Raw genomic sequence first — 27,899 nt, 5'->3', positions numbered from 1 at the left:
GTTTTCTATCAATACAGCGAAATAGAGGCAGTTGCTAGAAAAATAAAAAATAAAGTCCCTAAGCAGAACGTAATAAAAAGCGGAAGCAGACAAGCCATGGGGTAATACTCCACAACAGATCATCCAGACCTAAAAACCAGAAGGTATATTGAATTTAGCACAATTCTGACTCGTGCTGCTGGAAGGAGCTGAATGAATGAACAAAGACTGTAAAAATCTGCATGATTGAGCTGCAGGGATTGTAAAGGAAGCTGTAAGTTGACGGAAAAGGGAAAACCGGAAAACTGCTAGTTTTGCATTGCAAACATTTATTTATTTGTCTTGAGAGAACCTAGGCGACCATCTTATCAAAAAAGTTTCTTTTGAAATTCTTCTGAAAGATTGAAGGGTGCTTTCAAGGGCTGGAAAAAGTGCTTCAGTGTTACATTTCTAAATTTAGATTGTTAAATTCTGTGTGGAATTCTGCCGATCCAGTGACTTCTTTCTGAGCAGTGATGGGAATTTTCCGCCTTCTAATCTATTCCTGTCATTACAAGTATAGATTCAATTGGTAACTATATTGTTTAGTACACATAATCTAGCTTGTGACTATCAAATGACAAATGGTTTTGATTTCAGCCCCATCAACCTTCCATTGTCCCTCCCCACATTGAGATTTGTGCATTCCAGGAAGGAATTTAGGAAGAGTAGGGACCATTTTGGGTGCATAAGAGGGGATGCTATCAAAACAGCTTGAGTAGGGTTTGACCTGACTGGTATTGCAAATGATTGAGCGTCGTTTGTCTCGATCTGTGAGCGAACATACGTTCTAAAATGATAATAGGCATTCAAATAAATGTTTACACAGCTCATAATTGTTAAAACTTTAAAACGGGAGTTAAGAAATAGGACTATGACGCTTTTATTTAGTATTTTTTATAGTCATTTCCTCTACATGTTAATTCCACTGTATTTCATCAATAAAAGTTTTAGAAAAAGAGGGTTTCATATTTACTTTGAGAGGATATGACACCTTTTTTTAAAAAAAAAAGCAACATTCCTCACTTTGATGGTTCTCACCAACTTAAGACCCATTGCTAACTTCATTGTTGCTGTTGAAGATCATTGATAAGTTGCTTGTTATTTGGCATTGGACATGTTGGCAGATTTGGATGCTCCTCCTGTACGCTGTAGTTCTAGATCTTTCCTTAAAATTCAAGTAACCCTTCTAGGAATCAATCATGCAGCGTGAATGATCGATGAGACCTTGTTTTTATTTGATAATTCAATAGTTTTTGCTACTGTGGTTTAGCAGTGTCCAAATCTTTGACTGCCCAAATGCGAGTTTATTGAACGCCAATCCTGGCTCAACTTGGTTCCAGCTTGATGCAGTTAGTGTACAACAATGAGTGATCACAGATTGGGTTATGGTCATGTGTGGTTAAGGGGAACAGATAGCAGGAAATACATTCTGAACCGAGATACAACTTCATCTTTTTTTAAATAATTCGTCGTTGTGTTCAGTTGCTATATGAAGCTGACGGTACACAACTTGGTAAAAATTGGTTGCATTGATAATTTGAGAGTGATGGATGAAGAATGATGGATTACATCAAAACACAGCCAATACATATATTCCGATTGGGTGCTCCTGGTGTTACCCCTCAAAGGCATGTCAATAGGAGCCGACAGTGCCTAGAGCTCAGAACACATTTAAAGTATTTAACTGTTGAATCTCTTCTCTAGGCTCCAGTGTTTTCACAAATAAGATAAATCTGGGGTTTAGGATTTGCCAATGCTTGAAGGTTTAAGTTTTTGATCAAGGAATGAGGGTTCAAAGTATAACCCTTCCTGAATCAGCTTATCGCTGCTCCTGATTTCTCATTGCATGCTTGTTCTGATTAAGAGCTCAGTAGGTAGCAACCCATTCCTACTAGGCTTTCAATTGACATCAGAAGCTGACATTTTCTCTTTGCAGAAATTGTCTGCCTTGGTGTGGTCTTGTTCCTTTGATGTTGCTTGCTGCTTTGTATTGGGGTATAATTTTGTACTGGTCACTATATCTGTAGTCTGCATGGCTGGCTAACTGACCGGTTTTGCGCAAGTTTCTACAGTGTGCGCCCATCATGGTATTTATTAAGAAGGTACACATCAAAAGGGATAGTCGCAGGAGAACATATTCCTAAACCCATCTTTTGCAACTTGGAAATTGTTTTCTATCCCCCTGTAGTCACCACTTCTTGGCTTTTTCCCATCATTGATGATTTTTATTTCACTGCTCTAGACGGCACGGATACGCTGCCTCGAAATGAGGAGACGTGCTGTATTTACTGTAGTGGGCTTCAGCCCGCCCTTAGGCTTGCCATTTGCTGGCTCCCACATTGTTCTATTATTTTTTTTTCTCCCAGTTGGTCCATGACATGCATGGGTCATGCTTCTTCTGTGTGTTCGAGGCATGTGGGCTGCTGAATTCATATCTGTGCATAGATCGCCGCCTAGTGTTGGGTCCGGATGATTGCACATTGTTGTCCTGGAAGAGTCTTCGAAGTATCACGAGATAGGTGGCTCCTCCCCTGGACTACAGTGCGCATGGGCATCGACTCCATCCCCAGATTGTTTTTTTCCGCCATTGGGTTCGGATGTGTTTCGGTTCCCTCTGTCGGAATCGATAATTGTTTAACTTTCTTTACTTGAGACCAAAAGGTCTTTAGGACTCGCGTCGGTATTGTCTATCGTTCGGGTTCGTTTGTTCATCGGCTCCGAACCATTACTACCCTTCCGCGTGCTTTCGGTGCGGACGGGCCTACACGACGGTCCAGACTACTTCATCATGGAACAAAGTCCATTTAATAGGTGCCCGGTATGTGCCTCAAAGTACCCACATATCGACGTGCACCCAGTGTGCAATAAGTGCTTATCGCCGGACCACGACGAGGCCAAGTGTATGGCCTGCTCAAAGTTCCGGTCGAAGAAGACTCTCAAGCTCCGCAGGGCCGCAAGACTGCAGGCCCAGAGTTCGGCACCCCCTCCAGCGAACATCTTCGAGGAGTATGTAGACGACGACACCATCCAGAATATCTCAGACTCTAACCCGGCGTCGGAGGTCGAGGAGGACTACGACGCGGAAGACGGGGAGTTCGAGGAAGTCGTCGAGGAGGTAGGGTAACGCCGTGCGGTGAGAACAAGGACGGGCTGCCAGGAAGGAAGGAGCAGGGAGGCCGATTGCAACAATATTGAGATCACCAAACAGAGGAGGAGAATCACGAAACATTTATCGTGTGTGGCACACATCCTTACCTAATTGAAAGAGGTTTTGGATTTTTGCAACCAGCACTCCGGCTCCCACGGGAGAACAGTGCCAGACGATCGACTATATAAAACGGTGGCTCCTCCTGGCAGCTAAAACACGGCAGGAATATAGCCTTATTAAGGCATAGAAGGAGGGTATCAAGTCCCCTACCATATTCTAAAATAAGACGATCTCTAAGCAGGGGAAATTGAATTAACCCACGATTAGAGACAGAGCAACTTTGCGAATAACCACTAGCAAAGCCAAATCCACCAGCGGTCCAAATTTTCTAAAAAAGGACTCCCCGTGGAACCAACTAGTTCCATCCACGTGGATAATAAATCCATTTGGATTAACAAGAATCAGTCCTGATGAAGGTGTACTAGAGAAAGCCGAAACGCCGCGTCGACCTTTTGATTCTGTGATATTTTATCCAAGACATTGTGATGATCATGTTTATTGCTAAATGTTTTTAAAGTGTTTTTAATATTTTGTAAAGTGTAATAAAATTTATATACTGTTACCAAACACATGTGGTGATATGCTTTTAATCAAAAAACCTGTTTAATACTTGTCGTAGTGTTGTAACTAGATGCACAGTAGTGGTTCAAGATAACTGAATCAACTTTTTTAGAATCTGTCACTTTCCCGTGTCTACTCTACAAACTAGCATATACGTAATTTTCCTGATAGGGACAAACAATTATATAAGTGTGTACCTTTTTGCCTTTTCAATAAGTGTGTAATTTTTGCCTTTTCCATGGTATTCATGCCCCTCGTTTATTGACAATTATCATAGTCTATAATGGTGATGCCCATTTGTCCAACACTAAAATAAGACACCATCCTCACTGTCCACCGACTCCGGACGTCTGTTCTTTTCTTAAAATTACTTTCCCCACCGTCCTCTATGATTTAGAGTGGGGTCCTCCTATTTGTTTACACAGGGGACGACGACGGGGCCATTGCCACCGTAGAGGATAGCTCGGAGGAGGAGCTTCCTCACACTGACTCCGGGGTCAGCTCACTTTCTAAGGCCCAGGCCGAGGGATCGCCTTCGGGCCTTACCCAAAGCCTTGATTCCTGTCCCACGGCTCCGCCTTCCGGCCCGGCCACGGACATTGGTACGGCACCACTCACGGTGCAGAAACCGAAAGTGAAACCATCGGTGTCGACGCCACCCGTATCGAAACCGAAAGCGCAAGTCGCACTGGTCGGGTCGAAGACTTCGGAGGCCTCGGCGCTGAAGAAATCCAAGATGGCCGTCAAGCTCAAGAGCCACGCCAAAATGGCCGATCCGAAGACTACGGTGTCGAAGGCGAAAACGGTCGAAGCGGCTGCGTCGGCGCCGAAGTTGGTCGACGCTCTGAAGAGTCGCATCGACACCAAGAAGGTAGACGACCATAAGAAGGCCCCGAAGAAGCGGCAGGACGACCCCAAGTCTCTAACTGCCCCGCTTCCACTCGACAAGGCAAAGGGGGGAGCTGCGTCGGCTCCAAAGACTGCGTCCTTGGTTGCCGTTCCAAACCCGGCTTCGGAATACTCTCTCGAGCCGGTCCGTCCCTCCGCCTCGTTCACCAAGAAGGTCACGGAGTCCCTTCAGCGTATTAGGGAGGGGGCCGCGGCGGTCAAGCCGAAGGACACTGTGCCGCCCAAGCCTCTACAGAAACCGGCGAAGGCGCAGACGCCGATTCTGTTCACGTTGCCGCCAAAGACGGCGCCGAAGGCTTTCACTGCGAAACCTGGGGCCGGAGTGCCCTTGAAGTTATCTTCGACGCCGAAGGCATCGCTAGTGGTTCCAAGCCCGCGCCACCAACCACTGGCAGAGGAGGAGCGTCGAGAGGTGATCATCGACGCCAACACAGGCAAGCTCTCTCTCCTTAAACGGAAGATCACCCCTGAGCCAGCTTTAGAACATTTCCAGATCCCACTTAAGAAGAAGTTGGACTCTGCGGGTGCATCTGCCCCTTTGGAGCCTGCATCTCCACAAAGTCAGGAACTCTCACCCACTCATTCTAATGTTGAGGAGGGTGATGGAAACGATGAGGATGAGTATGCTTATCCAGTTTACTCAGACCCAGAGGATGTGACTGAGCCATGGTCTGCCGGGGGCGACCCCTGGGACCCTCATTCGGGACAGGAGCCTCAGCTTTTTGCAGCAAAGACTTCCCCAACAGAAGACTCTGCGGCCTTCAACGCTCTGATTGAAAGAGCTGCAGCCAATCATGACGTCGATCTCCATGCAGACCCAGTAGACGTCGATTTTCTTTTTGACACCTTTTCAGTGGCTGAAAAAACTGTTAAGACATTGCCAATGCTCAAAGGGGTGTTAAAACATGCGCCAGAGGTTTTCAAGGAGCCCACCCGAGCAAGAGTCATTAATCCTCGTATTGACAAGAAGTACAAGGCAGCGCCCACTGATCCAACATACATCAAAGGACAGTTGCCACTGGATTCCTTGGTTGTCTCCAATGCACGCAAAAGAGCCAACTCACAGACTACGGGTGATGCTCCTCCCCCAGACAAGGAATCAAAAGTGTTTGAGGCTTCGGGGAAACGTATTGCTGCACAGGCAGCAAATATGTGGCGCATATCCAACACACAGGCGCTACTTGCGCGCTACGACAGGGCACACTACGACACTCTAGAGACCCTTCTACAGCACTTGCCAGATCAATATAAGGAGGCAGCTGAAATGTTGATTCAGGAGGGGAAGCTTATCACCAATGCTTCAATTAAGTGTGCTCTGGATGTGGCAGACACCGCCTCAAGAGCAATAAACACTAGCGTTCTACTGCGTAGACATGCATGGCTCAGAATATCAGGTTTCAAACCAGACATTCAAACTACCATCCTAAACCAAACTGTCAATCCAGACCACCTGTTTGGCCCAGAAGTGGATGCCACCCTCGAAAAAATGAAAAAAGACACTGACACTGCTAAATCTATGGGTGCCCTGCAGTCCCAGCAGTTTCGGGGTGGTTCCTTTCGCCGCTCCAGTAACAGAGGCACCTCAAGGGGTCAAGCGTCACAATCCACGCAATTCTATAAGAGTAACACCCAATCCTCATATACCAACAAGGGTCGGGGTGGATACCGTGGCAACAACATCAAAGGCAGAGGACGTGGTAATAACAGCTCCAGGTCCTCCACCGCCAGTAAACAGTGACGCCTTGTCAATGCCCCCCGACCACGCAACACCGGTCGGGGGGAGACTCCAGCAGTTCCTGCCCGTGTGGAAGTCCATCACCACGGACAGGTGGGTCAGATCTCTTATCCAATATGGTTATTGTCTGGAGCTCACATCCACTCCACCCAACATACCCCCAAAGAGCCGTCCTATGTCTGGCGAGCATTTGCACTTGTTGCAGCAGGAAGTCAACGTCATGCTGCAAAAAGGCGCAATAGAGCTCGTGCCCCTGCAGGAAAGGGGTACAGGAGTTTACTCCCTGTACTTTCTGATTCCAAAGAAGGACGGATCCCTCAGGCCCATCCTAGACCTCAGACCTCTCAATTTTTACATTCTGTCGGAACATTTCCATATGCTCACGCTGCAGCAGGTTCTCCCACTGCTTCGGCAAGGGGACTTCCTGGCGACTCTGGACCTCAAGGATGCGTATTTTCACATTCCCCTGCATCCTTCTCACAGAAAGTACCTAAGGTTCACCATTCAGAACCAGCACTACCAGTTCAAGGTTCTGCCTTTTGGGATCACCACAGCGCCAAGGGTCTTCACAAAGTGCCTAGCCACGGTGGCGGCGCATCTGAGACGTCAAAACATCCACGTCTACCCCTATCTGGACGACTGGCCTATTCAAGCCAAGTCGGCCCAGCAGTGCGCCGACCACGTGTCCCAAACCATTCACCTTCTGCACGATCTGGGGTTCTCACTGAATTACCCAAAGTCCCATCTCCAGCCCGCTCACATACGGCAGTATCTGGGTGCAACCATAGACACTCTGGCGGCCACTGCGCAGCCCAATTCAGTGAGAGTCGACAGCATTCAGTCGCTGATCCAGAGATTCAGACCTCAACACTCGCTTCCAGCATGAGTGTTCATGCAGTTGATAGGCATGATGGCCTCCTGCATCTCCATAGTCCCACACGCCAGACTACATATGCGTCCGCTTCAGGAGTGCTTAGCACGTCAGTGGACTCAGGCTCACGGGCAGTTGAAAGACCTAGTGTTGGTGAGCGGTCGGGCATACAACTCTCTGCATTGGTGGAATCCACGAAACCTTTGCAAGGGCCGACCGTTTCAAGAGCCTGTGCCGCAGATCATCCTGACGACGGACGCTTCTCTCCAGGGATGGGGAGCGCATGTACTCCAATACACAGTGCAGGGACTATGGATACTACAGCAGAAGAAGATGCACATCAATGTACTAGAACTGATGGCGATCTTCATGGCCTTAAAGGCATTCAAAGTACATCTGTGCAACAAGGTCGTGTTGATCCGGACGGACAACATGACGGCCATGTACTACATTCAGAAACAGGGGGGAACACACTCTCCGCAGCTGTCTCATCTGGCTCAGAGCATGTGGAAGTGGGCCATTCAGAGGAACATCTTCCTCATGGCAGAACACCTCCCAGGCAAAGACAATCAGATGGCGGACCTGCTCAGCAGGCACAGCCACCAAATGCACGAGTGGGAGATACATCCATCAGTACTCCAGCCGTACTTCCAAAGATGGGGTCATCCAGAGATAGACTTGTTCGCCACAAGGGAGAACGCAAAATGCCAAAGCTTCGCCGCCAGGTTCCCACACCCGCTATCGCAGGGCAATGCGATATGGATGAACTGGTCAGGCAGATTTGCGTACGCTTTTCCCCCAGCACCCCTGATACCGCTGGTGGCGCGCAAGCTCAGGCAGCACTCGATGACTCTCATCCTAGTTGCTCCAACGTGGGCTCGCCAACCATGGTACACCACGTTTCTGGAACTTTCCGTGGTACCGCATCAAAGGCTTCATCTCACACCCAGCCTTCTGACGCAGAGCCATGGTGACATTCAGCACCCAGATCCGCAACAGCTCAACCTGGCGATCTGGCTCCTGAGGTCCTAGAGTTTGGCTACCTTAACCTTCCTCCCAATTGCATGGACATCATTCGGGAGGCAAGAAAGCCCACTACTAGAGCATGTTATGCGGCTAAATGGAAGCGGTTTGTCATTTATTGCGCAAACCACAACATTAATCCACTAGATGCTTCCATTCAGAACATCATCTGTTACCTGTTCCATCTGTACCAGTGTAATTTGGCATATACTTCCATCCGCATTCACCTGTCTGCGATGGCCGCATACCTCCAGAATAGACAGCACCTTTCACTTTTCAAAGTGCCTGCTATCAAAGCTTTTCTGGAAGGACTCAAAAGGGTCATTCCACCACGGACTCCACCAGCTCCAGAATGGAACCTCAATGTGGTTCTTACAAGACTGATGGGTCCTCCCTTTGAGCCACTACATTCTTGCGAACTTCAGTTCTTGACTTGGAAAGTGGCTTTCTTAGTAGCAATTACATCGCTACGGAGGGTTAGTGAGCTGCAGGCCCTCACAATCCAAGAGCCTTTCTTCCAGGTTCATGCTAACAGGGTAGTGCTCCGCACTAACCCTAAATTTCTATCCAAGGTTGTGTCTCAGTTCCACATAAACCAAACAATTGAGTTGCCGGTGTTCTTTCAAAATCCTGAGTCGCTGGCGGAGCGGATGCTCCACACCCTTGATGTTAAAAGGGCCCTAATGTATTACATTGATAGGACCAAGGGTTTCAGAAAGACTAAACAGCTTTTCGTTGCCTTTGCGCCACATCACAAAGGTAACGCTATTTCCAAGGCTGGTATTGCTAGGTGGATCGTGAAATGTATTCAAATCTGCTATGCAAAGGCAAAACGCACTCTTACAATTCCACACAGAGCCCACTCCACCAGAAAGTTGGGGGCCTCTATGGCCTTCCTTGGAAACATTCCCTTAGAGGACATATGTAGAGCAGCCACATGGTCTACCACACATACATTTACTAAACATTACTGTGTAGACGTGCACTCTAAACAGCAGGCAGCTGTAGGGCAGGCTGTTCTCAAGACACTTTTCCAAACTGCTGCAGCTGGCACGGGCGGCCGCCGCTAATGGAGGGACTGCTATGTATTCTATGCACAGATATGAATTCAGCAGCCCACATGCCTCGAACTGCAAATGCTACTTACCAGTATGCATCTGTTCTTGGCATGTAGGGCTGCTGACATTCATATCGCCCGCCCTCCTCCCCGGCGCCTGTAGCAGCTGCAGTGTTTACATATCATTTCATGGCATGGTCATCATTCACTTAGTTCACTCCATCTCGGCCACAATGGCTAAAAACAATCTGGGGATGGAGTCGATGCCCATGCGCACTGTAGTCCAGGGGAGGAGCCACCTATCTCGTGATACTTCGAAGACTCTTCCAGGACAACAATGTGCAATCATCCGGACCCAACACTAGGCGGCGATCTATACACAGATATGAATGTCAGCAGCCCTACATGCCAAGAACAGATGCATACTGGTAAGTAGCATTTGCATTTCTTGTCCTCGAGCAGCAACCAAGTACACTATACCTCCACTATAGCTCATGTTATGATCAATTAACAAACTTCTTTTTGCTTCGTTTACGAGCCAGGTGTTCTCATTAGTGCCAAGCCATTTATTTTTCTTCATATCCCATGCGCCTTCCCTACTGTTCTTGCTTTGGTTGCTCTGCTTCCCCTACAAGCCGCTTCCTCAGAGCGGCTGCCTCTGCCTCCCGTAGCCTCGCCGGGCCCGACGGGTGCTTCTATTCGTCCCCTCCCCCCTGTCCTTGGTACTCCTGTGTTCAGCTTCTGCTCAACCCCCTGTCTTCCCTGGCTGTCGCTGCTTGCTCTCCTCCCCCTGCTCTCGCAGGATAGACTCTTATTGCCTCTCGCTCCATCTCCTCAGGCTACGGCTGCCTCCTCCCCACCCCTGCTTGTCAGGCTCTTTCCTCCTCTGCCTGCAGCCCACGCAGCACTACCACTCAACTCCTCATCCCCATGTGGGCTGGTGCTACAATTCTCTCTCTCTCTCTCTCTCTGCAGGGCGGAGCTGTCCTCCCTCTCCACGCTTGGGATGCTCCCAGTGCCTGGACACACCCTTCCAGGCTGCTCTCCTTCATGGGATACCAGCATGGCAAATCAGGAGCCGCTGACAACCGGCTCATGGGAACCTTAGGGAGGTGCAAGGACCCTCAGTGAGTGGCCGCCCATTACCTACCACTTGTTTCCCCACCCCAGTGTCTTTATGTGTATTTTATACGATCAATAATTACCCCACTGCCCCTAACCATGGTGTGTGTTTGTGATGTCATGGTGTTATATTCACTTGTGCAGCGCTAGTTCAGAGAAGCCTTCGCAGTGAGGTCTTTCTTCAATCACTTTGAGAAGAGGCGGGGCTACTCATAATTTTGGTTTTGTTTCCGCTGTGCGGCTGTCTCCGCCTCCCTCCCATTCTACACAATTAAATGGGCGTCAAGGTATTGAACTGCCTGGCCTCACTCTTATCCCTACATCTCTGTGCTTTCTTCTTCATATTTAGAGCATGACTCCATCTCACGTTTGCCCAGTTAAAACCAAAACAGATCTAGCTCTGTTTTGGTTCGCCCTGTGTGAACTTCACTGAAATACCAGTAGTTCCAGGACTCACTATAAAATCCGTGAAATGGGCGCCAATGCCACTGGTCCTCAGTAAAAGGCAGTTATATTTGGGGTGAAATGAGCTGTCACACTCTTAGTCCAGATGACTCTGCATCTGCCACCTTAATGATAGGATACCCCCCATGAGCCATGGAACAGAATTTATATCCTTTTCTGAATTCTAGTAATTTCAGTGACCTAACACATCTACATCACAGCAATGTGGACAATGCGTTAATGTTCTTCCGAGCGTATTTCTTGGAGGAGGGGGGTATTCGATCTGAATTTTAAGTCGTATAGTCAACGAGTTTCCACAAAAGTTGCTGCTTTTTGATTTCTATTTAAACTATTGGGATCATTTACAATTTCCGATTGAAGCATCAATCCTAACAATCTTTTGAGTTAACATTGCTTACTTCTCTAAATTGGCAACCACACTCCTATACATTACTTAGCATTAAACTAGATGTCACAATGTGGACCATAATGTTATGTGGAGTTTCCTGCTGGGGTAAACAAGCTGCACCCTGGGCTGCAGCTGAGCAGAATATTTTAGGTGCAAACCAGCGTGCTGGGAGATGTGTCGGAGCATTAAAGCTCTCCACAAGGTCTCAGCAGTATTAGAGCTATGGGCGTTGGCAATGTAAATGCATTTGGGTATTGCTCTGGGCTATTTTTAGTGAATACACAAATCATTAACATTGCCAGCGCCTATAGCTCTCGGATTTCTGAGACCTATTGGCTTTGTTTGTTGCTCTTTTTATCATATCCACAAATGTCATTCCTCAGTATTTCACGAACATGTTTGCCAAGCTTTCTAGATGCACATCTTGCACCCTCTTTATCAAAAGACCTTTTGCTCATCTTTTACGGTTCTCTTACCATGCGCATTGTCTCTAATGTTTGAAATACGGCTACCATCAAACCTCTTTCAAAAAACCTTAATTAAATCTATCCGATTTGGATAATTTGCAGCCTATTGCTCTACTTCAGTATCTTCACAGATTTCTGGAAAAGCTAGTTTTCAATCAACTCCATAGTTTTGTGGAATTGCTCCAGAGGTCTCATGTGCATCATTCCACAGGGGACATTTCATTATTTCTTATTATTCATCTTATGTATGCAACTATAGCCAACCTCTTCCATTACCAGGGAACTAGAACTTATATTTACACAAACAGTGGCAGATGATTTTTGGGTTGTTTAATTTACCAAAAATGCAAATGATTTCCTCCTTGGTGGCAAGTTTATCATTACCACGATGGTGGATGTCAGCTGACTTTAGGAAGCTTAATTTTTCTGTGATTGAGCTACTTAAAGCCACTGAACTTTTTTTTTTTTTTTTTACATTTAAAGAACTGTCTTGACCCTGTACAATGGGTTCTCCTACACCAGTGTCTACTTTCGCAGCCTTGACATGCATATACCTGTGTAGCATAAAATACCCAAGTTGATCCAGTTCATGATTTTTTTCAGTGGAATGCCTTCCAATATATTTTGCCTTTTATTGATCAGCATCTCATAATCAAGTCTGTAGGCAGAGGTCAGGTCTTATGACTTAAGATATGGCTTCCTTGTCAATCGGAAGTCCTTAGAGACTCCTTCCTCTTGGTTATCTTTAATATAAATGTAAAATATATGGCGCACTGTTTTTTACCAACAACCAGTTGTATGTGCACAAAAATATCTCAAGTTACGTTTGATGTCATTGAGTCATTGCGACTGAATATCAGTCAGATGTTGACTCCACCCCGTCCTTTCCAATTTAAAGTTTGAGTTTAGCCTCAAGTGCTGTTTAGCACAACTGGAAACTAAAAACCTTCTGGTGTTTCATTGACCTCTTATGAGCAATCGTTTCCTTCACTGGTTTAACATTAGAATGACTGTACCCCGTTTCTCACTCAAACTTAAGATGGGGTAGTTGATGAGTCACTACGGGTTGGACATATTGGATGCTACCCAGCAACCCCTGACGGAGAGGAATATGGAGTGCAGCATAGCCCCAAGAAGCGATAATTGATTATTTGAACATGAAACACAGATACTGTGTCTCTGATGGTATACTGCTGGGAGATGTACTGTGCCTTTTAATTGCTCTCTTGACTTTTCGTTGAATCATTGAAGCTGCTGCAACAATGCTTTTCTTGCACGCTCCTTCTGCAACTGTTGTTATAGTTATGATGATTGTATGCTTGCCATACATATAAATAAAGATATTTATAAAAAAAATTATAAATCTAAGATGTGGGTGATGTGCATTGCATTGAGTTCTGTGTTGTGTTACTGCAGCGCTACACGTGTTAGACTCGTAGTCACTCCTATCCAATGTCTTCAGGTGGAAAAGGACTGTCCCAAGTTGTTATATGGCCTTTAAGAATAGATCCTTTTCCTGAGGAACAAAGTGCGGCCAGCAGATATTGTCCTTGTTGTAATTGCCAGCCTTATGTGAATTGCCACCATGATGTAGTCCTGGCACATGTTAACTTGAAAGTCCTTCCTGCTGTCCATCTTGCCTGTTGGGCTGTAAGAGCTTTTGACAGTACTGGAGGCAGACTATTCACCTACCAAGTGGCTAAGATCTATAATTATCTCCTTCCCGACATCTTGCGATATCTCTCTCATCCCACACAGTTTAAAAACCCACCAATTGGCTGTCGTAGGTTAATAGAATCGCCTAGAGACTTCTTTCGACTTGCATTGCTCTACGCAAGTGTTGCCTCTCACTCTCCGGGACCACTGTTTCCAAAAACGTGTGTTAAAAATATAATTTGGAGCCACTGAAAGATCGAAGACACTTTTAGATTTTACTCAACAGGTTTAATAGTACCACAGTTTGTGCTATTTCTCATCTAGGCAAAGCGACTGGTGCTCCTATTTGCTAAAGTAATGGAACCTAACTTATGAATTTCAGAAGGATAAAAGGTTGAGTTGCACCTGGAATGCTGTGACCTATAGATCATATATCTGATATCAGAGGGGCATGCTTACCTCGTTTAAGTCTTATATGAAAAATTATTATGTCCAAATTATGTCTCTTTTTGGGATAGCCAAAAAATGTGATTATATATATTTTTCTTCTAGTGTTTGTCAACATGCTGTATAGAAACAATATGCCACACTCCAAAAATTGAGTGCTAATGAAATACAAATATGCAGATTATGGCGAAGAAAATAGGATGGAGAATTGATGATAAAGAGGAAACCAGGGTTTTCAAAAACTATTGCCCTTGTATTGTGCAGATTTATAAAAGACTTTAGTGCATACCCTGATCACTGGATGTTTATGTGTACTGATGTATATGGAGTAAACTGATGGACTATCTAACATCCATGGTTTTTTACCACCATAGATGGCCCGGGCTCCGAACCTGTAATTAATGATTACTTGATGCGGTTCTTCGACCACTGTGAGAAGTTTGTCACCTATATAGAGGAGAATGACACAGCAATGCACCAGGTGGACGCCTTCAAGGAAGGACCGGAGATGAAGAGAGTTCTGGAGAAAATGGCAGCTCTCTTAGATGTACCTTTGAAGGATCTAAATGCAGGTAATGCTAATGTTTTTGTATTATCTGTAAGACTATACAGGCATTTGTATTAAAAGAATCTTAATGTGTGGGATGCAGTTTTTTTATTCCTGAAACAGAAGGCCGAATCAAATTTTTATTACAGATTTATGTAGATATCCTATGTGAAATGGGAGTTGTGCATGAAGGACATGAACATGTTAGAGAATTAAGAGATCTCTGCACTGGCAATTTGAGCAAGGAAAGGATGCCCATGGGCAACAAGACCTAGACCAGAGCTTCGTCGAATATTATCTTGCGTCCTTTGAGTTCACCCATCCGCTTCTTCTGGGTCAGTTTATGGTCTTCATCAAGCCTTTGCATACAAACATGGATCAAGCAGCCTGCAGCTAAGTAGGAGCCCTAAAACGTTCAAATTAGTCTCTGAAAAGCCAGTTCCAGCCCGCTCCATTCTCAGCTTAATTATTGTCAGCACTTGTATCTAAAGTCCGTCCTTTAGTTGCACTCTGACCCAAGGTAAATTAGTCTTCCAAACACTATTTGTGCACTGACCATTTCACATTATTCTGAAGCAGTGCTTCATGTTTAAAATAATATGTCCTAAGGACCAAAGAATTTCTCAGAAGCCTGCGCCACAGCTGAGTGTTGGGTTTGCCGAACACCAAGGCTGTCTAACCTTGATTCCACCTCATTCATCCTCCATTACACTCTCCTTGCCATATTACCTCACTCTGCAGGTTTTTTTTCCGCCATGCTTTTTGCTTTTGTTACTGTTTTCCTTCTTTCTGTTCCTCCTTTCCATTTTTGTTACCTTTCTTTCTCTTCTTCTGGGTCAAAGTCTGTTGATGAAAAATATGTCCTGGCCCCCCAAAAAAGAGTGCTGGTGGGCCTCGCTCTCAAACACCTGCTCACATTAAGCACTGTATTGAAATCAAGATAACATTGGTCTCACATGCAGCTTAACTTTATAAACTGTAGACATGTAAACTTAATGCACAAATGAATAGATAGTTGGGAAAAATGAGTCTTAAGTTGTATTCAGATTGTATGCCGATGATGTAAGCATTACATAAGGAAATGTAAAGTTAGGGTTCCATCATGAAACAATACATAGGAATGATTACGTTTGATCCTTGTGTACCCATAACCACCTTGGTGATGAGTAAGGTGTCTTTAGGTACCCATTCCACAGAAAACTGCTAAATGGCATATTCAATATTGTATGAATACCCGTGGTATCAATGCACTTATAAGTTCACATGCACTGCGAGTGAGTTACAGAATGCACGGTCCAAGTGACAGTGACTGGTGAAAAGGAGCCCAGGCACAGAGTAAAGCAAATAAGCATTGTTATAAATCAATTTATTCAAATATTACCAATTTGCTAAAAAAGGTTAATTGAGGAGATGAGACCCATGTATTAATTTGATCCTCAATGCTGTTGGGTTTGACGCATGTTGCCCGTTGTAAGACGTATTTGGATCATTTTCTCCGTAATATTCCGATTTGTACTGGGTTTGAACAGGGCCAATTCAGGATCAATGGAACAACACTTTGTGTCTCTTTTTGGGAGTTTGCACACATTCTGTGGGAGCAGCTTTCAGGCTGTTTGCCTCATTTGCTTTGCGTTGTCCTACCAGGGTAGTGTCAATTTGTATATGCAGATAACTTGATTTGGTGGTATGTCCTCTTTCTCTTGCCACCTAGTTCTCACTTTCATTTTGTTGATTACTTGTGTAGACATTAGAACATTTGTGTCAATTGTGTACATGTTGAGCATGTAGAAGAGGTCTGTGTTGATTAGAGTGACAAATATCCTTATCTGTTCTATCAGGGTATTGGAGCACGTAAAGAGACTGACCTACAAATAATCCTTTTAAGGGGCCAATGTGTTCCGATAGCAGGCTGTAGTGTTGCACCCAGGCTTCCTGACCAATCACAGTGCTGCAGTGCATTGTTGTGATTGGTCTGAGCATCCTGGTTGGACGCTCAGCCAGGGAATGGGGGCCTGGGCATATTTTCCACGCAGGCTTTAATGCAGCCTGCATGTAGAACAGGGAAAGTGCGCATCACTGGTATGGGCAGCTCGAGAGGACTGACCAAATAGTCTTTGCACACTGAAGGGTGTGCAAACCACTCCTCCCATGCTCCGAGAGCAGGGCAGACCCGGCCAGGAAACATAAAATGATAATAGCTCAAAGGTATTATAATTTTATATTTCCTTTACTTTGCACTGCTCAAAAGCAGTGCGGCGACGCTCCTCCACCATAGCGGAGGAGCCGCCACTGTAGAGGAAGGGATGACTCCATCATCCCTAGATCTGCTGCTGTTTTCACAATGTCCACCTCCATATGAACTACCTCGTAGAGGTCGATGTAAAAAAGAAATCTGAGCTTCCCAACCTATTAAAGCATAAAATAAGATGTGCAGCATCAGAATGGAGAGGAAATAAGCGGTCTCTTCCCCTCTGGATGCGACCAATGAAGCAGTACACTCTGCTGCTTAAGAACCTGTAAATGCCATCTTATCCTTCATTTTCATTAAAACACGTATTGGTTTGTATGTGCATCTGTACAACCTCTTAAAAGTGCACAATTTTGGCTTACCACCATAGCACATAAGGCATTAAAGTCCTAGTTTTTGTGAACGGTTCTGATTGAAAAACCTGGGGCTGGATTCAGAAAGTAAGTCTGAAAGTTTGAAGTCTGCTCATTGTAGGTCTTTGCATTTTTTCAGGCAGTCCTTAGAAAACATCCATATGGAGGCATGGAAATCTACTTAAATCATCCATTTTGATTCCTTTCCCTATCCCCATCCGTAAAATGGTTCCTGGTAATACAAAGCAGATGCACCGTTTTCATTTACTACCTGCAAAATGTTTTACTTTGAAAAACCGTACCTCCCTCCCTCCCGCCCCCACAATGTACTGAACACATAATCTGTGCGCCGCGGCACCTCGATTCGCCATCAAAACTAGCCAGGGGCGCCGCAAACAAATGTGCACCAAGCACACAGTTTGAGAACCAAGCCGTTATCTAATGAAAGGTGCCAGTGAGAATTATTTCTTTTGTCTCCCACCCATTCTCCCTCCACTTGGTTCCCAGGAGTGAGCCCCTAAAGGAAACTAACCGACCCTGTGGAAACCCCTACTCAACCTTTACCCGTCTCCTTGCCTTACGTCCTTTACATCCCAGGCCAGGTGCCCTACACAATGCGGGATCTGTGGAGGGAGGCTCTGGGCTTTAAGTTTGTGGCTATGTTAGAAAAAAGTGGGGTTTTCATTTTCAAACCCACTAACTTCCATTTGAGTCCTGAAAGTGAAAGGCGAAGGATGGAAGACATTTTAGACCTTGCAGAATGCCTTTGGTTTTCTGCCTTGTAGAGGGAATGTTTAGGGTGAGTTAGCCTGTGTGCCTCACAGTGTCCCTTGTAACCCCTCATATGTTGGACTCCAACATGCCATGCTTCTCGTTTCCATATTTCTAAGTCCTGTAGTCTTGTCTTGGACTCTTACTTGCACCTCCTGTTTTAGCCATTTGCACCTGGACTGAGGCAGAGCCTGTAGGCGTGTCTGCTTCTGCCCATTCTGAAACTTCCTGCACTAAAATGGCATTTTCAAACCAGATCTAGTTTAAGCATTATTTTGGAATTAGACTGCTATCACTCAACGATATTCAGCGATCACAGATGATTTAGTCAGGTTCATCCAGAGCAGTGCGCATATCAAAGCGAGTCCATTACACTAGACCTTTCTGGTTTCTAGGGCGACTTAGGTTTTACACTTCCAAGGAATAATGAGGACACTCCCTGAGGTCCTACACAAATTCGTATGTACAGCATTTCTTATTTGAATACTTCTGTAACCACAATATATTTTGTAAAAAGTCAGCAGTGTCCATTCCCTTAACCCCGTGTCAGTTCATACTTGACATTCTCTTTTCTTGCTCACCAGAGGCAATTTTTTAAACAAAAATAGTTTAAAAAAATTCCACAAGCAGACCCCTAGTGCTGTTTTGTTTCTGACTTCGTTAATAACACAAAAGGAGGGCCTGAGGAGGATTAAAGACCTGCAGCAGACAACTCCCCACTATCACAACTTTAAAGCACAAAATGGATCCCTGGGTCTGATATAGAAGAGAGTGCTGGAGTGTCCCCTTTACAGGACGGTTAACCTCACCCTCTGAAGGTGGCATGTTTCATTCTAGGGATACCTCGCTTTACGAACATGGTCGTAACGCAGCTACAACCCCCTCTCTGAGAGGGAGGAGCTCAGGGATGTTTTGTGAGGAAAGAAGTATACTAAGACCTGTAGACGAGCAGTGTGTAGTATAGGGAGCAAAAAGAGATAATATGTGTGAGCTAAAACTAATGCTCAGTAACGGCAAGACACATTTTTATGGTTCGTCCAAAGGTTAGGATTAAGATAAAATATGGTGACAGGGGTTTATTCAACCTGTCACAGGACAGTGGGGGTCGACATGTTTCAGCCTTTTACCCTCCATAAAGGTTTAGCGGCTTTCTTCAGGACTGACAGAAAAAAAAGTGGAGTAAGTTCTCCCCACATGCAAATAGATAGTTAACATATAAAGCCAGTTGATGTAGTGGTTCGTCACTTCAAAGTGTAGGAGCCACTGGTCAGTGTGTTTACCTGCAATATTAGGTAATCAAATGACACCTTGACCTCTGCGCAAAACTCGAGATGGCATCTAACTTCCTGTATTGCAGAGACAGAACCTCTCCACAATACAGGAAGTTAATAGACTGCTCGCAGCCGTTGCGTGTCCCCTTCCAAGGCGCGAATCAACACCTGCTGCTTCGGTGTCGCGAGGACCTAGATGCCACCTCGAGTTTTGCGCCGAAGTCAAGATGTAATTTGATTACCTATAATTGCGGGTAAAAACACTGACCAATGGACCCTACATTTCGAAGTTAGGAACCACTCCATCCACTGGTTTTGTATCTTCACTAGCTTTTTGCATGTGGGGAGAAGTTATTCCACTTCTTTTTCTGTCGGTCCTGAAGAAAGCCGCTACACCTCTACAGAGGGTAAAAGGTGTCGACCCCCACTGTCCTGTGATAGGTTGACTAAACCCCTGTTGCTGTATTTTATCTTAATCCTAACTTTTGGACGCCACATGAAAATTGGTCTTGCCGTTCCTTAGCGTTAGTTTTAGCTCACACACATTTCTGCTTTTTTCTCCGTACACAACACCCTGGTCCTCTACAGATTTTAGTATTCCTTTTTTCTCAAAAAACATCCCTGAGCTCCTCCCTCTCAGATAGAGGGTTGTAGCCCGCATTACGACCAGGATCGTGGTGTGAGGAGGTATCCCTGTGATGAAGCATGCCACCTTCAGGTGGGTGAGGGAAACCGTCCTGTAAAAGAGACACTATAGCACTCTCTCCAATATCAGACCTAGGGGTCTATTTTGTGCTTAAATACTATTTCAGCCAATGAAAATTTTTCATTAAGCTATTGTTATATTTTTATTTTGTTACATCTATAATTATAATACCTTCTTTGGCTCCATACCAATTATTTTCAGGGAGAAAAATGGAAGTACTCCTGAGGCTGGGCTTACATCACCCCACCTGCCACAAAAAAAAAGAAAATGGGGAGCCACGGCCAGTAGGACACGGGGCTGTGAGTTGAAAACATTTGGGAACCACTGCATAAAGAGTATAAGGGGGTGTTTACATACTCTTTAGCTCCTTGGAAATTCACTTGTCCTTACCATTCGTAGGATGAAATTTGCATGCATTTGCCGGCTGGAAATAGCCACTTATGGGGTTTGTTCAGTTCTTGCTTTGGCGATGGTTGAAGCAATGTGCATGGCCGCCCTGGTTCCCCTGGGACCTATGCCTGTATATACGACTGCAAAAATCCTGAACTAGCATCAGATCTCTCCCCTTGAAATTTGTGATTTCGAACATTTTGTAAATTGAGAAATCAGAAAAGCAGTTTCAGCTTTTTGCACCTTTAAGTCGATTTTGAGTGCATAGAACTCTTAGTGAATCGGGCCCTCGTCGGTGCTTTTTGGAAAACTACTTAATTATGCAGATCTTTACTTTGGTACTCTCAAACAATGGCATGAATCCTGAAGTCACTGGGCTGAAAATTAAGTGCAGTTCATCTAATAGCCTCGTTTTTGTCTCCGAATACGACAGCTTTGAGGATCTGGACACTAAACGATGAGCGAGAGAAGAAACACCTACTTGAGCATTTCAAAACAACACATTTATCCCTCCCAAACAGGATGTTCAAGTGCACAGTGTGAATCAGTTTCTCATGAATTAAATATGCTAATATTAACCTAGCCCCATGCCAATCAGCCAACTAATGATACCGTCACTGCCAGGATGACATTAGCCCTTCCAGTGGTGAAAAAATAGCTCGTACAGCCAATTATGTTAATGGACTGTAAAGATCAAGTGAACAGCGTGGCAATTTCGTTGATTTTTAAGTGCTAGACGTGCCTTTGGTCTATTAGCAGAGAGCACTTGCATTCTCGAAAGCATCTCTTCCTGACAAGAAGACCGTACCTTTTGAAAATTAAAAACTAACACCGATTGCTTCGCCAGGGCAGAAAGACCGAAAAATAAACTACTTTAGTTATCATGCGAGTAAAAAACAAAACAACTTCACTTTCAAAATGTTGCCTAGCAGACCCACCTAAAGCACATCCAGAATTAAAATTAGCTTTTGTATCACCACTAATGTTTTTCTATTAGTTCACGCAGCATAAGGATAGCTGACGTTCCTCCCTTTTCTTCAGGCCTCCCTTACCCTTCTTTTTGAAGCATTGCCCTTGCCTTCCACACACTGGTGATGCTTGGCATGAAAAAGACAAAGATAAACTAAATGAAAATGTCCACCTTAACCCAGGCTTGGTCAGTGCTAGTTCCTAGAGGGGAGGAGGGGAGGCGCATTGGAAGCTCCTATGCTCTCTGACTCATTCACAGTTTATATAAACAAGCATTGGCAATGGCTGTTATATTGGTGTCTGTATATTTAAAATCTTGAAAATGTGTATAGTAAATGAATTTTCAAGTTTGGCCAATGTGCAGAAGAGGTAGCACGTGGATGCTTACTTCCCACCTAATGTGAGGCTTCGCCTTAACTGTCCAAGCCGATTGAGAATTGAAGAGCACCTGCCTTTTAGGTGTTGTGTTAAGAATCTTTTTCCTGTAAGCTTTCGAACGCATGTATAGCCTCTATTCTTGCTGTCCTCCTTTGATCACATGCCTGCTTAGCAGAGCTGCATTATAACATTTGGATTACTTACCAAGTTAGCGGGCCCTCGTTCTCACCCACTGGAAAAATATGAACATAGTTACATGGGAATGTGAGGAGCAAATGTACTAAGTAAAGATGGAAGGAGGGTGGGAGCACACTTCCTCTCACCCCACAATTAATTTGGCCCAATGCATCATGGTAAATACAGTGCATGATAACACTTACTTTAGTAGTAGTCTTTAATGTTTCACCCATCTTGGTGCACCCTGTGCTGTGTAGCTCTATACAGGTGCTTCTAGATTCCTTCCACCATCAGTAGAACGCAACAAGCCATTTTTGGGGGGGGGGCTGGAAATGTTGCCCAAATTCTTGTCAGCATCCTCTCATGCTCGTCAGCTCTGAAGCTCCCACCCTCATTTTGTTTGAAAAGACTCCCTTGAGCTTATGAGCTGGCGAGCTCTCACTGATGTACCTGCACCCATTGAGCGGTACAGAGACCTGAGCGTACTTTGGGCAGCATTTCCACCCCCCCCCCAAAATGTGTTGCTCTCTACTGAAGGACAGTTCTCATGAAACAAGTGTCAGAGATGCACAGCACTGGCTGCACCAACAAGAGTGAAAAACTAAAGACTGTCACTCAAGTAAGTGTTATAATGCACTGCATTTACCATGATACATTAAGGTTAATTGAGTGCTGGGATGTCGGGCAGTGTGCTCTCACCCTCTTTTAATAATTGAAGATGGCTTCCTAAAAGAGATCCTCTGTAAGCACGTATGCAGGAAAATACTGCGAGACCCCAAATCTTGTTTTGAGTTGCATTAAAACAAATGCACTTATGTTTTGGTATGTTATGTGTATTTGTAAAGCTCACTGTCACCCACAAGGGTATCCTGGTGCTGAGCAGGTGTGTGTGCTTATCACTGTCTGTGGTAGGTTGTTTAATTAAAAAGCCTGGTCTTCAGCCGTGGAGTTCACTGAGGGAGGAGGAGACTCTGATGTGGAGTGGGAGACCGTTCCACGCTTTAGGAGCTATGTTGCATTATGCTCGTCTTCATGATCTGATTTTCTTTATGTGTGGGTTGTGTGCAAGTAGAAATTCTGCGGAGGTGTCTGGGTGGTTGATGTAAGGAGATGCAAGTGTTCAGGTAAGTGGGGCCTTAGTTGTGTAGTGTCTTGAATATGTGTGAGGAGGTTGAAATGAGTATGCTTTTAAATTGGTAGGCAGTGCAGCTCCCTGATATGTGGTGTGATGTCAGTTCTTTGTGGGTGTTTGAAGATGAGTTTGACTGCCGAATTCTGGATGGTTTGAAGTCTTCCAGTAAGTTGCTTGGTAATCCCGGCACAGTGGGTGTTACCAAAGTCCAACTAAGTGGTGAATAGGGTGTGCGTAACAGTTTGTCTAGTGTTGCTTGGAAGCCATTTGAATATCTTCCTCGGCATCATCAGAGTCCGGAAGCAGGATGCAGTGAAGACGTTGACTTCTGCAGTCCTGTCCAGTTTGCTTTTGATTTATTATTCCGAGGTTCCTGGTGTGGGTGTTGGGTGTGGTTGATTATTCCAAGGTTCCTGGTGTGGGTGTTGGGTGTGGGCCCGAGTTGGGCTGGCCACCAGTTGGAGTCCCATGGTGATGTGTTCTTGCTGAAGATCACCAAGTCTGTCTTGGTGTTGAGCTCGAGACAGTTGACCTTATCCAGTTAGAGACATCCGTCAAGCGAGCAGGGAACTTGTTTCTTGTACTAGGGTCTACTTTGAGAGGGCGAGTAGGAGTTGCATGTCTTCAGCATAGGAGAGGATGTTGATGTTTTGTGCGCAGATGACGTTGGCCTGAGGGATCTTGTATGCGTTGGTGTGATGGGGCTGAGTGATAAACCTTGAGGCACTCCACAGATGAGTGTGCTGGCGTCAAAGGAGTAAGGTTTCAGTCTGATAGCCTGTGTTCTACACATCAGTGAAGGAGCAGATTCAGTCAAGAGTGGGTCCTTGGATGTCAATCTTGTGCAGGTGGCAGATGGGTTTGAGTCTGTGTCAGATGCTGTAGAGTGGTCCAGCAGAACGAGCACTGCCATGTCTACTGGGTCAAAGATCATTTGAATGGCCGCTGTGGCGGTGCTGAGTGCTGTATCTATACTGTGGTTAGGCCTGAATCTGGACTACATGGTGTTGAGGAGCTGGTGGTTGTTGAGGTGATGGTTGGTGTGTCGGTTGATACGTTTCTCTAAGACCTTTGTGAGGGTTGGGTCAATGGATGGTTTCTTAAGCAGTGGCATGACAGTGGCATTTTCCACGTGCCCGGGAATGTGACTTAATGGCAGTGTTGAAGATGGATGTTAGTGCTTCGGTGATCAGTTGGAATCCTTTGAAGGCGTGTTAGGGGCAAGGGTCAGATGGGCCTCTGAATGGAAGATTGTAACAACAATTTAGACGATGGTGACTGGCCCACAAGGTCGGGGTTTGTTCTTCAGCAATAAAGGGAAGTTGAGTTGCAACAGTGAAAGGGTCCGGTAAAGGTTGAAAGTTACTGTATATGGAGGTGATTTTGTTACAGAAGAATTCAGAGAGCATGTTGCAAAGGTCTTGCGAGTAGGTAGATTTTTACTGGAGGTGGTAGCCGCTGGATGAAATCTTACATGATGAAGATTTCTTTGCTGCTGTTAGTGTTAACATTGATGTGATCTGCAAGAGCTGTGCACTAGGTATTCCCTATCTGCTGGTGGGAATGTCTTAGGGGGGGATTTGAAGTTAACTATATATCTGGTGTTTTGACTTGTTCTCCATTTGCACTGTAGTTGCTTGCAGAGGCGTTTAGTTACCCTAAGTTCATCTGTGTACCAGCTGGCCTATTGTCTGGCTCTTGTCGTGGTTATGCGCTTGATGGGAGCCAGGGTGTCATGCATATGGTGATCCAGTAGTTAAGGCTCTTGATGACTTTTGGCAAATTATTTGTGTGTGTGCGCCGGAGTGGGGAGAGGGCGGAAGCATACTTCTCTTTTGTGATGCTTTTCCAGCTGCGGCGGGTAGTTACGGTGGTGGTAGGTCTATGGTGGTGCAGGATGGGTATATTTAAACTGACTAGGGCGTGGTCTGCCCAGTCATAGTTGTTGGCTTGTCAACTGTGTTGTTGCTCATTGAGAAGAAAATTGGATCTAGTAGGTGTTCAGCGGTGTGGGTGGGTTCGGGAACTTGCTGGGTGAGACCAAGGTTTGTGAACTTTTCTAGAAGGACTGTAGAGTTTAGGTCAGTGTGGTCTTCTAGGTGAAAGTTAAGGTCTCTGAGGAGGATGATGGTTCTGGCGTTGATGATGAGGGATGTGACAAAGTCTCTGATGTTGCTGACGACATTGATGCGGGGTCCTGGTGATCTTTTTACAAGGATTCCGCCCAGAAGGAAGTTGGTTTTAATGCAGATCTTGCACACAAGGTGTTATATGTAGCGGGTGGGAGTGTCCACATAGGTTGTGCAACTGAAGCTATCTTTAAATATGATGGCGACTCCACCTTCTTGCTTGTACGGATGGTCTTGCCTGGTGATCTTGTGGTTACTAGAGATGGTTATAGTGATTTCTGGTGCATCGTAGGGTTTAGTCATGCTCCATGAGGAAGAGCAGGTCCGGAGCATGGTTGTGTAGCAGGCCCCATATCTCTGTGACATGTTTGGTGAGCAAGTAGGTGTTGAGGAACATGTATGTAAGTGTGGTGTGTTGTGTGAGTGATTTTTGGTATGTACAAGACAGTGGGGTTCTGGTGCTGTTGCTGTGGGAGTGATAGGTGTACTGTATGGGAGAGTGCATGTGAACTTGTAGCGGGCAAATGTAAAGGCTTCTTCAGTTTTGTTTTGTGCGGTCTGACAACAGTGCAGCGAGTGATGTCTGGGGTTGAAAGCACAAGGAATGTGGCATGGTGGGGCAGAACATGGGGTCCTTGCGCTGGGAACATTCCAAGTGTGGATGGGCGTGGACGGGCTTGCCTTTGGCACGCAAGTGGTGCCCCTGCTATGTAAGCTGTAGCCTCTATTAAGTAGGGAGGAGGAGTAGTGTAGGGTGGTGGGTGACAAAAGGTGACCTCACTTTCTGTGCCGATGGATGATGAGAAATCCAGTGATGGACAAGTAAAGTCCCTCTATATAATGAGATCTGACAGTCGCGACGAAATGAAAATAAAAAAATTAATTTGCCTGTCTCTGACCTTCACAGTTCAAATGGGGTCAACAATGAGGACCTCCGTCTGGCCGGAGTAAGCTGTAAAGCAGTCTTAAAATTCTACTTCAAAACGTTTCGCTCAAACCCTACCACCTAAAATGGATTTGCTTACCGTTAAGAGATTAATTGTTTAACGTTTCTACCTAACACATCTCTAAAGTTTCTCAGATGCTGATATTGCTAGAATATCCTGCCTCTGCTCCTACCTTACAATGACAGTCAGAAGAGCTTATCAAAATATGAACTGCCTATTGGGTGTTGCAGGTACTCTTGAAATGTGATGTGTCGGCAGGAAAAGGTCGCCTTTTTGTCTCTTTCCCAGGGGGCATTTCTGTGTGTGTGCCTTGAATACGGTTTCATCAACTTTGTGAACTCTTCAAAAAATGTGTAAAATAAGGGTGAACTTTTTTATCCAACCACTAAACAAATATACTCACAACGAATGATGCCTTTCAATGCCTTAAATACTACCTCAAATTGTATATATGCCGACCAATTAAATGCATTCACCTTTCTTTGCATGCTTTATTGCAGATTTAGCTCAAGTGGCCTTTTTCACCTGCTCCTTTGAACTGGCGATTAACAGTGTGATCTCCCCGTGGTGCTCTGTGTTTGATGAAGAGGACAGTAAGGCAAGTGTTGCTGTTCACATCTCTTGTTTGTTCCTGACCTCATGTTGGGTGACTTTCTAGCACTTACATGCTAGCCAAGAAAATGCTAATGTTGGCCTTAATATATTTTCGCAGTTTTTATGAGATTTTTAGATTTTTGCTGTGCATTCTTCTTCATTTCAGTTTTTTCAAGGTACAAAAGTATTGAAAAGTAAACATTTGTTAGAATTGTGATGTTCTTTTACACATTATTGGACAGGACATAGCTGGATACCTACACCAAGCCCTGTTTTTGGGGTGTTGCATAAAATCATATAATCTATACTCTCAAAAAAGTAGTAAACTTATTTAAGTATCTCAGGTAGCCTACACGAAACTGCATACCATTTGACTTGTAATAATAAAAAAAATCCATTTAACTTGCTATATTGCTTTGATGGAGACACTTCGCTAGTTTCCTGACAAAAACAGAAATCCCAAAATAAATATACGCAACTCTTGTTTGGAGTCTACACAGGGTGACTCCAGAGATCCACCTGCCATGATTGAAACTAATAACTTGTCCTGTAAACAAACCCCTTGATTACCAGTCATTAGACCATCATCGTTGTTAAACGGGAAGGCAATCAACGAACGAAATAACCTTAAGTATTGCCCGGCGATGTCGCCTCTTAACCCACAAAATATTAATCAATGAAGAGGCAGGTGCTGGAGACTGGAAGGCAGGAAACAAGGGTTTATTCTCTCCGGAGGAGAACACATCAGATCAGAACAACAGGGAATCTTCTCGAGGTGCTCTAACTGCATATCTGAGGCCTGGCCTCTTATACACGCATTTATGGCAGGAAGACATTCTTTATTACAATAAAGGTACTTTGAAGTATGAAAGACATCCCCGGAATCTTCCGCTTCAGGCCCGTTCCCACACACCCTTACAGTGAGAATCCCCTCCCCAATATCAATACAGGATCGTTATCGGACGGTAGGAACAGCGGGGCATTCCGCCGATTCCCGGAATGCGTGTGGTGTGACGGATCTCATGGGGTGGGGGCCTTGATCTACTGTAACTCCTTTGAAGAGGGGTGATTCTTTACAGTTGGGGCCATAAACTGCATCCGCAGGGCTAGGTGATAGCCTGGGACCGGCCTGGACAATCGGACACGGAGGAAGAGGAGTGTCAGGGGGTGTGATAGTGAATAGGATGAAAGGGAGGTGTCGGGCAGGCACGGGATGTGATTCTCAGGGAAGGGCAGCGCAGATGGAGGGGGTTTATGGCCCATGCATGAGAGAGAGAGAGCGGGGGTGACCAGTGCGTGGGGGAGATGCTTGCGAGGGTGGGGAGCCGCGCTGGGGATCGGCGGCGTGCAGAGAGTG

At 45.3% G+C, this 27,899-nt stretch overlaps 1 protein-coding gene across 1 annotated transcript in view; it reads left to right on the top strand.

Moving 5' to 3' along the window:
* MINPP1 (multiple inositol-polyphosphate phosphatase 1) overlaps window positions 1-27,899 on the top strand; it is a 169,212-nt gene that overhangs the window by 15,477 nt on the left and 125,836 nt on the right. Inside the window, exons 2-3 of the mRNA XM_086921960.1 lie at window positions 14,305-14,502; window positions 26,449-26,546. Of these exons, the coding sequence (XP_086778086.1) occupies window positions 14,305-14,502; window positions 26,449-26,546 (296 nt within the window). The remainder of the gene's footprint in view (window positions 1-14,304; window positions 14,503-26,448; window positions 26,547-27,899) is intronic.

Source organism: Lissotriton vulgaris, chromosome 5 (assembly GCF_964263255.1).
Source record: "Lissotriton vulgaris chromosome 5, aLisVul1.2, whole genome shotgun sequence".
In the NCBI taxonomy this organism is placed as follows: Eukaryota; Metazoa; Chordata; class Amphibia; order Caudata; family Salamandridae; genus Lissotriton; species Lissotriton vulgaris.
The sequence above is the reverse complement of the archived record's forward strand: the minus strand, read 5'-3'. Positions and strand labels throughout refer to the sequence as shown.